Consider the following 10927-nt stretch of genomic DNA (forward strand, 5'->3'; position numbering starts at 1 on the left):
GCCTGTGGGTTAACGTATAAACTAAACAAGCTGTGAAACACCCTCGAGACGCACTCCATCCATGACTGGACGTAACGCGCTCCTTCGAAGACCTGCTGGGCCTTAAGTCTTGTCAGACACGGAGCTCGGCCTCCCACCACATCATGGTGGCATCTGGGGTCCGAGGGTCCCTGATGCACAGCAGCGTCCACGTCGCTGGCCAACTCCTCCCGAGTCTTTGGAATTGGAAAATTTGACTTGTACAGACGTCTGATAAAACCGAGATTCCTTCCACTCCGACCTGGGAAGCTGTCGAGCACTGAGCTTCCCGCCGACCCTACCGGCCTGCAGACACAGGGGTGTGGGGGACTCCACAGCGCAACAGTGGACACAGTGGACGTTAGACGGGACTGTATTGTCAGGGTCTGACCTCGCTTTAAACTACTTGGTGAGGGTAAGAAATCCTGCAAGGAGGCTGAGGTCTCCAGGCCAGCGAGGATGGTCTGGTCAGCCCCGGTTTCCCTGGAAACCACAACTCTCCTGGCGGTCCCACCTTTGGGGAAATTTCCATAAGGTTCTCCGACTCTCGGTGGGTACTCCCTCCCCAAGGATGGAGAGAGGTCTGCGACTTGAAAGCAGTTGAGAACACAGCCACGCAGACTCCAGCCTCCTTCTGGAAACAGAATGTTCCGTCAGCAGAAGGACCCCAACCGCCTCCCCGGGCCACGCTCGACCATCAAATGCGGTCAGACCAAGGAACAGAGCGACAGACACTCAGGGCCAAGGCTGAGGGCAGAGGCTCCACCTGCCCCCCGGGAGGCCCACCGGCGGCAGACAAGCAAGAGGGGACAGCAGGTGGCCTGTGCAGGCCAAGAGTGTGACCCCACTTGGGTTAGCCAAGGCCATGCAGGGGACCGTGGCAGGCCCCGAGGCCCTGGACCCAGCCTGCTGCGGTGTAGCACGAGACCACGCCGGGCCCAGCAGCCCCCAGCAGACCCCGGAGCAGGTGCCATCTGAGGACAGAGAGGGCTTGGTGGCCCAGCCCAAGAGAAGACACTCACAAAAAGTGAGCCGCACGTTGAGCCCAAACTCACAAGCTCAGCCGTCCCCGGCATTTGCCACCCGGCCCATTTTAAACCCAGTTTCATCCTGACAACTCAAAGTGGCTTTCAGATGTTGGAAAGGTCAAGCAATCTGCACCCCAAAACTCTCGTCTCCAAGGCAGAGACCTCTTTCAGCTTGAGTGGGACAGCTCTGGAGCTGACTCAACCTCGCCTGGCCTCAGCTTCCCCACCAGTGAAAACAGGCCTCTCTTAGGCTCCTGGAGATACATCTGAGACCAGCACACGACAGGCACATTCCCCCTTCAGCCATAGAGAAACCACGCGGAGGGATCTCCTCGAAGGAGTAACTGCCCGGCTCCCCTCAAGCGCGGGGGTCACACCCAATCCAGGCTCCCAGAGGATCCTCCGTGGACTTGCCCAGAGCAGGCCCGCAAGCCCCACCTGCCGAGACCACATCCCCTCTGAGAAACTCACGAAAACTCCAGAACTTATACCAGAAAATCCTCCTACACACAGACACCCCCACTCTCAGGGTGCACAGACCCTCAAGCCTGAGACTCTGGCCTGAGGTGTGAGGGGCAGGCAGTGGGGAGGAGGGTCTGCAGGGCTGCCTAGAGCTGAGTTGGACCCCTTCCCCACCCCACACGGCCCAGCTCCTCAATGCAGGGCCCCACGCAGTGCTGACAACGTGTGTGGGAGTCCTCCCACCCAGGGCCCCAGCAACCGCCCCCTGGATCCATGTGCAGCCTGGGCTGCCCACCCAAATTGGGGTGAACCATCACCCGGGGTAAGTTCTGTCCACCCAGGCAGAGGAAGGGACCCTCCAGGGGCCTCAGCGCTGGGAGGGGCGGGTCCAAGCTGTTTCTGCCCAGGCAGGCCCACACTTCGGCAGGCGTGGGATCCCTCCTGACTCAGGGAAGGCTCCTGTCTCCAGATGCTCACACCAGGAAGGAGTGACAGCCGTTCCACTCCCAGAGGTAGGTGTTCGGAGAAAGCCCCTTCTGGAGGGTGGACGGGGAACCACAGGGCAGCCGCCTCCCTCCCTGCCTGAGGGCCACTGCCCCCCAGGATCCACTGGGGCACCCAGAGGGGCTGGCACACCTCCATCTTCCAGAAGCCAGGCTTTGGTGGCAAAAGCAGCAGAACGGTGGCCCAGGAGGGCTCAGTGCTGCCCCAGCCCTGAGGACCCCCTTCCAGCCAGGGCAGATGGAGGAGGCCTGGTCCCTGCCCCCCACGGGCTTCCTCAGGCCCAGCTCAGTGCCAGGAGGGAAGACGGCCTTGAACTTGGTTTAGTTAATGAATCCAGCAAACCAGACGATGCACAGACACGGGCCAGTCCACGCTGGGCAAAGGGATCCTAGGATTGCCACACCCTCGGGCGGGAGACCAGCAGCAGGGCAGTGAAGGTGTCCTGATTGGGGGTGGGGCATCGGGACAGTGGAGAACTCCATGCCTGGGGGATGGGTGCTGAGCAACAACGGCAGCAGACGTGTCACTGTTCGGTGGGAGTCCAGTGGGCCCGCCCTGGGAGAGCGGCTACCCCATACGGCCCATCTCCACAAGGCCTGGGGGCAAGGAGCAGCCGTGCCCACTCTCCTGAGCGAAGACTGGGGCCTGCAGATTCTGGGACTAGACTTCACTGCCTAACCCAACAGCTGCCCTCTGGCCTCCCCCACTCCCCAGGAAGGGTCTCCCTGCCAGTGAGTCAGGGCAAGGGAGCTCAAGGCAGTCCGTGTCCTCAGTGGGGAAGCCGGGAAGGGGCTGAGCAGGCAGGAGGGCCCCCACCTGCTACAGGCCTGCCTGTCCTGGCTCACGGACACACGGACACACACACGCACATGCACGGGAGCAGCACCCTGACCCAGCCTTCCCTCCCGAGCTGCGCCCCTTTCCGGATGCTGCAGCTCCGGGGAGGCGGGAGGCACAGAGGGGCTGGCCACTTCAGGCCCGGGCAGGAGGAGCCACTCAGGGCTGGAGATGGGGCCACACGGCGGGGCCCAGGATGTCCTGCCGGCCTGGGACGTGTGGGGCCAAAGCACAGCAGACCCTCCAGCAGCCATACCCAGGCCAGAGAGGGGCACCTGGCTGCTGTGGGGTGTGGGATGGGTTCTGACCACATACCGGAGGTCAGGGCAGGACCTGGATGACCAGAGCTGGTCCCAGCAGGAGGGGGGGGAGGGACGCTCATGGTGCCAGGGAAGCCCCTGCCTCCCACGGTGGCTCAGCTTTGGGGCTGGGGACAGTGCCCAAGTCACCTGCCAGGGCTGTGGTCTCCCCCAGGACACCCTCCCCTCCAGCAGCTGGGCATTTCCCCTCTGGGGTCTTCTCCCCCATCCCATGGAGGGTCTGTCCAGAGCACACACTCACAAGTCCATGGGCACACACCCCCTCATCCCAGGGGGGCACAGGGTTGGAGATGGTTTCCCAGAATCCATTCCTCACTCCCATCCCAAAATGCCTCTTTCATACAAAATGGCCGAGTCCCGGCCCCAGTCTAGCTGGGATGGGAGGGAGAGTGCCTGCCACATAGAGGCCGCACGAGGGCAACTCCTGCCCCAACACGGCACCCACCAACACTCATGTGCACACAATGCCGGCCTGAGGCCACTGCAGCTGCCCCCGGGGGGCCAGGAGCTCCCTGCACAGGGCCAGGGCTGGCCGGCTCAGGACCCCTCCTCCTGGGCATCCCTCCAGCAAGGAGGGGGCCCAGAGCCCAGGACGTGCACAGTGCCTGAGGCATATCCCTGCCGCTCTGGCTGGCACAGCACAGAGGGGTCAGGGCTGGGCTGGGTGGAGGGGAGACTGGGGGATGCAGGCTGGGCCGGGGACGAGCGCCGGCAGGTGGGGCAAGACAGGCAACAAGCCCGAGCCCTGGGCTGGGGGAGGGAAGTAATACTAGGAGAACACCCCCCCCCACCCGCATTTCAGCAACCCAGAGCTCGCCCTCGGTGGAGAGTGAGCGGCTTGGGGGTTGCGGCCGGGTAAGCCAGCCCCCTGCCCCCGCCCCTTGCCCCCTTCCTGGGGGGAGCCCAGCCCAGAGGGGGCCTCGAGGGGTCCAGATGCAGTAGCAGGACTGGCAGCGCCACCCTCCCTCCCGGCTGGCCCTTTGTTCAGCGCAGCGCCCGTGGGGAGGGGCCTCAGGCCGAGGAGGGGAGGCTGGGGCGCCGCACATCCCCCCATCCTGCGGGGGAGGGGCTGATGCAACCAGACCAGGCCGCTGCTGGTAGGGGAATGGCGCCCCCACCGCGGCCCGGACGCCCGGACCCCAGACCTCCTTCGATCCGCACGCGCATCTCCGCCCTTCGCTTTAGCCAGGGAACGCCGTCCGCCGGGCTCAGACCCGGGCGCCAGCCTGACCGACGCGGGCTCTCGGGCGCACCGGGCCCCCCCGCCGCCCGCAGCCGCGCGCCGGGGGCCGCGAGCGCCGACTGCCCCGGCCGTGCCCCGCAGCCCCCGCGCCCCCCGCGCCCCCCGCGCCCCCCGCGCGGCCGCCGGCGGTGGGCACTCACACGTAGGCGTGGTAGATGAACGCCCAGCCGCGCGGCCGCTCCAGCACGTTGTACAGGAAATTCTGCAGCTTGCGGTAGAAGGCGTTGCGCTTGGGGGGCTTCCCGGAGCCCGCGCCTCCCGCGCGCGGTTTGCTCAGGATGCTGCCGCGCTTGGGGGCCTCGGAGCCGGCGATGAGCAGAGCGCCGTCCCGGGTGGAGTCGGGCGCTCCGGGGTCCAACCCCACGAAGCCCACCTTGAGCTTCTTCTCCCCGCTCGGGCCGGGGTACACGCCGCCGTTGCGCGACTTCTGCACCATGGCGCCGGGCGGCGCCCCGGCGGGCGCGGGCTCAGCGGGGGAAGCGCGCAGGGGGCGGCGCGGGCCCGAGCCCAGGCCCCCGGCCCGGGAGCCGCATGGCCGAGGCGGCAGCGGCGGCGGCTCCGCGCTCCTGCCGGCCCGGGCCGCGCGCGGGGACGCTGCGGCCACCTGGCTCCGCCCGCCGCCTCGCCCCGCCCCCGTTAACCCCTGCGACGACGCCGCGCGGGCCGCGGGAGGGGAGGGGAGGGGACGCAGGAGACGGCAGATGAGGACCCGACTGGCTGTTCCGGGCGTCCGGCCACCCGGGCCGGGCGAGTCCCGCTCCCCGCGGCCCCATGTGCCCTGACCAGGGCATCTGGCCGCTTGGTCATCCCCTGGTGAGACAAGAGCACCAGCTGAGCGGTCCCCGGCTCTCCCTTGGATCCCAAAGCCCTGCCAGCGCCTGGCCCCAGTTGGATTCCTACCAGCTGGACCTCTGGACTGGACACCTAGAAGCAGGACGGAGGGATGGGCACCGGCCCTTGCTAGACCTTCCGCTAAGGCTCAGCCCACTAGGACCTTATGCACTTGGCCTCTAAGTGGGCCAGGTATGAGGACCTCCTAGACACTGGTCCCCTGAGTGTAGAGGGAGGCATCTGGGGAGACTTCCTAAGAGGTGGCCTGAGCTGGACCTGGGAGGAGTCCTGGAAGGGAGGAGCAGGAGAAAGGGAGGGTTTGCAGAGGCCTCTGCAGCAGGGAAAGGGGCAGAGGTGGCCAGAGAGGTGAGACCGGAGAGAGTCACCCCAAGGGGCCTGGACTTTCTTCTGCAGACCCCCGAAAGGACCTGGGAGGGTGGGCCCCAGGGCAAGACAGAGGCCTGAGGCCAGGGGGGACACTGGTGCCATAGTCCAGGACAAAGGAGGGCAGGTTCTGGACAGAGATGGCAGGGGGAGTAGGCAGAGGTTGCCTCCCCTAGCCAGGAATCCATGGTTGGGGGGGTGTCCTTCTGGAACCTTCTTCTGGGAAGCCAAAGGACCCATCCCCCAACCGCTGAGAGGCCCCTGTGCACTCCACCTTGACACTCCACCATGCACTTACTCGCTGAAGCCTCCCTCTGCACACCTTGGGTGGTGCTGGCTGCAGGTGCCTCTCCTGACCATATCCAGCCTCTTCCCGCCTTTGCCCAGTACTGTGGGGTCCACTAAGGTAGGCCCTGTTTAGTAGCTGGCACTGTCCTCACCAGTAACTTGGCCCATAAGACAGCGCTGTCCGTGGCACCGATCAGCTGTGTGGTTTGCCCTTTCAGTTACCAAGCTGGAGGCCATGTGGCCTTTTCTTCCATATTCAGCAGAGAACAGAATGGTCTAATTTGAAAGTCATCTAGAATGTTGGGGATGGAGTGCCAGGTGTGCCCCCCATACACCTGTGCACACAGGTACGGTGCAGGGGCCACGCTCGTGACTCCCACCGCCCTGCCTCAGTGCCTGGTCCTTAGCTACCATCCCCAGAATTCAGCCAGTGTGCCCCCAAAGGGCTGCAGTTTTCTCGAGTGTGGGCACCCTCACTGAGCCCAAGCCGAGGAAGGGGCAGCCCACCTGGTCAGTTCAAGGGGAGGGGCATGACCGCCTACATCACAAAAAGAGAGAGGCTGCCCACGCTGGCTCCCTCCACTCATCAGCCTCTGAGGAGCCCTCGTGATCCCTCGTCCTGTTAAAGGGAGCCCCAGACTATGGGGTGCCACCAAAGCTGGGCATGGCCCCTCCTGGGGAAGCCCCTTCTCAGGGCTTGATGTGAGAGTGAAGTGGGCCTGTGGGTAGGGTTGGTTCACAGAGGAAGGAGGAGCAATTCCCAGGTATCATTTTTGCAAACATATGAGCCCTGAGATGGGAGCAACGTCCAGGCTCTCTGGCATTCCGAGACATCAAGGAGAGACCGGTTGCCTTCGGTCTCCTGGGGGAGGGCCCTCCAGTGGGAACACCGCCGGCCAGGTAGGAGGGGAGCCTGCCAGGGATGCAGGCACAGCTTTGCATCCCCAAGCCCTCCGTTCTCTTGTCTCAAACAGCAGACCCCAGAAAGGTCTGACGCATCTCCCAGAGGTTCTGGCAGATGACTCCCATATCAAGGCTTGAAAATCTTGGTTTCCTCTGTTTAGGATGTCCTTTCAGTGCGCTGGCTCACTGAACGTGTATGATTTCAATTTTGTGCCACGCACACCATTGTCCTGTTGTCAGCAACCTGGTCAACAGTGCCCCCCACCCCTGCAACCCAGGGAAGCAGTTCATTGAAAATGCTCATTTGGGGTGAATTCCATGCAAGAGACAGGAATTTCATTTATTTAAAAATAGATGGGAAAGCTTTCAGGCTCAAGCCATCTTTGCCAAGACTGAACTGATGGGATCCAGAAAAGAGGAGTGGAAAAATCCAGATGCACACAGCACCCCGCTCCAGTCTGGGGAGACCATTTCCCCTGGACATGGGGCTGGCCAGCCAGGCTGGGTGCTGTCCTTTCAGCACCTCCAGCACTGGCCACTCTCCCCAGAGCCTCTAGGCCCAGCACGCCACTCCTGGCCTCTTCTCCTGGTTCCTCCTCCTACCCCCACATCACTGGCTGCACTAAGCAGCCGAGATCGGACTACTGAGCTGAGAAACTAGCCCAGCCACTGCTGCTGTCTCATGCAAGGCCAACTCAGAGCTCTCACAGAGCCCCCCTGCCCCGAAAGTGCTCCTGCATGTTCCCTTCCCATCAGGGAACTCACCACACAGGGCTAGGACCCCACTGCCCAGCCTGGCCCTCCTGCCCACTGTCGTGTCCCCCGGTGCCTGGCACACAATCCACAATGTGTGGTCAGAAGATACCACAGCTGCTGGTGGTGGATTGCAAATTGCAGCACATCTGGATTTTTCCCTCTTCCCGCAGAGGTACAGGGCCGAGAGTGGGCTGGGCCTTTCCTGGGATGCAGCCCTGGGGGGTCATGACTCTAGTCTCACAGACAACATAGGACAGTGGGTCCCACAGGGAAGATATCAGGGTGCAGGGCAAGTGAGCCCAGAAGAAACGGGCTGGCCAAGGGACACCAGCAGTGACACTGCCCTGGCCATTCCCTGCAGGGGTGGGGGCAGCTCTGACACCTGCTCGCGGAGCCTGCCTCATGCAGCCCTGGCCGGATGCTGTGTGGACATCCCGCGGTCACATAGAAGTTATTGACGTCCAGGTGTTCAGCCACACTCGAGTTCCCTGGGCCAGTGACCATGGGGACACTGGGGGGTGACACTGAAAACCAAACCTTCCTGTTTCACCAGCACCCACCTCCTCCCTGCAGAAAAAGAGCAAGCTCCTTCCCCAATCATGATGGCCTCAGGAAAACAGATGACCCTGGGGGAGGCCAGAGGGGACATCCCGCCAGCCGGAGAAACAAGACTTCATTTGGGGAAATGAGAAGAGACAAGCTCTCAATCCCCTAACCTGGGTCAGGGCTGTTGTCTTAATTTTGTAATTTGGACAACAGGAAGTGCCTACCCAGACAGAAAGTCCTAGCCCTCCCCTCCAGGGAATTTTCTGTTATTAGGAGGAGGAAGGACTGAATTTATTCAGTTCATGGGGGAGCAAGGCCGTAAGGAAAAGATTTAATATGAAAGCATCGTGTTTTTTTTAAACATCTTATACTAAAGTCAATAAAAATTTAATTTATAGTTTTTTTTCAAGGATTAGAGCTCTCAACAAGCTTCCCCAGCCCCCGGCAAACCAACCGATCACATAAGGGAACTGATGGGTATTTATCAGCCGCAGATAATACCTTGGCACTGGGAGTCCAGGGCTGCCCATGACATGGAGATGGGCTGCAGAGAGCAGGTGGTCCTGGACGCATCTGGGAGGGCGGAAGCCAACATGTACATTCTGGGCCTTGGAGGGAGCCCCCTGCCCGGCCTCTGCCACCGCTGCCCACGTCCCCTGCACCCCACTGTCCAGCCTCTAAGAACACACAAGGGTGGTGTTTGGGAGGTTGTGCCTTTAGAAGGCACCCCGGACTCCCCTCTCCACACCTCTGGGCAAAAGAAAAACCTATGACAACCGCCCCTGTTCTGTGGCAGATAAAATGCGAGGGACAGACAGGTCCACGTTCATGCACTGTGATGGCAGGTGTGACCCAGGCCCCTCCGAGGGTCTGTACCGTCAACACTCCCATGGCACTTTGACAATATCCCAATGCTTTCTTCACCTCTGTAATCCAGCCCTGCAGCTCTCAGGCCACCCCACCTGCGCACCCCCACTGCTCCGCCCCAACTCCTCCCACCCCTCGCCTCCCATCCGCCACCCCAGGCACATGACAGCCCCAGGGACCCTCAAGCCAGCGAAGGATTCTCTGTGTGTACTGTTTCCTGTGCCAGGAATTCTGTTCCCTCCACTAGCACATGGTCTGTGTGTCTTCTCAGAGAGGCCAGGCTTATGGGTCTTCCCTGAAGTGGATGCCTGCCCCCCTTCTCAGTCCTGGTTCCACAGTGAGTTCTGAAACTGTTGTGTGTTTGCTTGCCTCCTGTTCATCCCTCCACTGGACAGGTGGTGCAGACACTCAGCCCCGTGCACACACTCACAATCTCATGCACACACTCACACCTTCATGCACACACTCATAGCCCCATGCACACACTCTCAGCCCCATGCACAGACTCACAGCCCCGGGCACACATTCACAGCCCCATGTACACACTCTCAGCCCCATGCACAGACTCACAGCCCCGGGCACACATTCATAGCCCCATGCACACACTCTCAGCCCCGTGCACACACTCACACCCTCGTGCACACACTCTCAGCCCTGTGCACACACTCTCAGCCCCATGCACAGACTCACAGCCCCGGGCACACATTCACAGCCCCATGCACACACTCTCAGCCCCATGCACAGACTCACAGCCCCATGCACACACTCTCAGCCCCGTGCACACACTCACACCCTCGTGCACACACTCTCAGCCCCATGCACAGACTCACAGCCCCATGCACACACCCTCAGCCCCAGGCACACACTCTCAGCCCCATGCACACACTCTCAGCCCCGTGCACACACTCACACCCTCGTGCACACACTCTCAGCCCTGTGCACACACTCTCAGCCCCGTGCACACACTCTCAGCCCCATGCACAGACTCGCAGCCCCGGGCACACACTCACACCCTCGTGCACACACTCTCAGCCCATGCACACACTCTCAGCCCCGTGCACACACTCACACCCTCGTGCACACACTCTCAGTCCTGTGCACACACTCACAGCCCCATGCACACACTCTCAGCCCCATGCACAGACTCGCAACCCCGGGCACACACTCACACCCTCGTGCACACACTATCAGCCCCATGCACACACTCTCAGCCCCGTGCACACACTCACACCCTCGTGCACACACTCTCAGCCCCATGCACAGACTCACAGCCCCGGGCACACTTTCACAGCCCCATGTACACACTCTCAGCCCCATGTACACACTCTCAGCCCCATGCACAGACTCACAGCCCCATGCACACACCCTCAGCCCCGTGCACACACTCACAGCCCCGGGCACACATTCACAGCCCGTGCACACACTCACACCCTCGTGCACACATTCTCAGCCCCGTGCACAGACTCACAGCCCCGGGCACACACTCTCAGCCCCGTGCACACACTCTCAGTCCTGTGCACACACTCACAGCCCCGTGCACACACTCACAGGCCCATGCACAGACTCACAGCCCCATGCACAGACTCACAGCCCCGGGCACACACTCACACCCTCGTGCACACACTCACAGCCCCATGCACACACTCTCAGCCCCATGCAGAGACTCACAGCCCCGGGCACACACTCACACCCTCGTGCACACACCCTCAGCCCCGTGCACACACTCTCAGCCCCGAGCACACACTCACACCCTCGTGCACACACTCACACCCTCGTGCACACACTCTCAGCCCTGTGTACACACTCTCAGCCCCATGCACAGACTCACAGCCCCGGGCACACATTCACAGCCCCATGCACACACTCTCAGCCCCATGCACAGACTCACAGCCCCGTGCACACACTCACACCCTCATGCACACACTCATAGCCCCATACAC

The 10927-nt window shown here is 62.2% G+C and overlaps 1 protein-coding gene across 5 annotated transcripts in view; it reads right to left on the minus strand.

Moving 5' to 3' along the window:
* The window catches only part of KCNQ2 (potassium voltage-gated channel subfamily Q member 2), a 49819-nt gene extending 44971 nt beyond the window's left edge, over positions 1–4848 (minus strand). For all 5 annotated transcript variants that reach the window (XM_045883914.1, XM_045883915.1, XM_045883913.1 and 2 more), the window contains exon 1: positions 4553–4848. In XM_045883914.1, coding sequence (XP_045739870.1) covers positions 4553–4848 — 296 coding nt within the window. The remainder of the gene's footprint in view (positions 1–4552) is intronic.
* Between the last annotated feature and the right edge of the window lie 6079 nt (positions 4849–10927).

The sequence above is a fragment of the Mirounga angustirostris genome, unplaced genomic scaffold (assembly GCF_029215605.1).
Source record: "Mirounga angustirostris isolate CCGP_5_RB_7025 unplaced genomic scaffold, mMirAng1.0.hap1 SCAF_10, whole genome shotgun sequence".
Lineage (NCBI taxonomy): Eukaryota > Metazoa > Chordata > Mammalia > Carnivora > Phocidae > Mirounga > Mirounga angustirostris.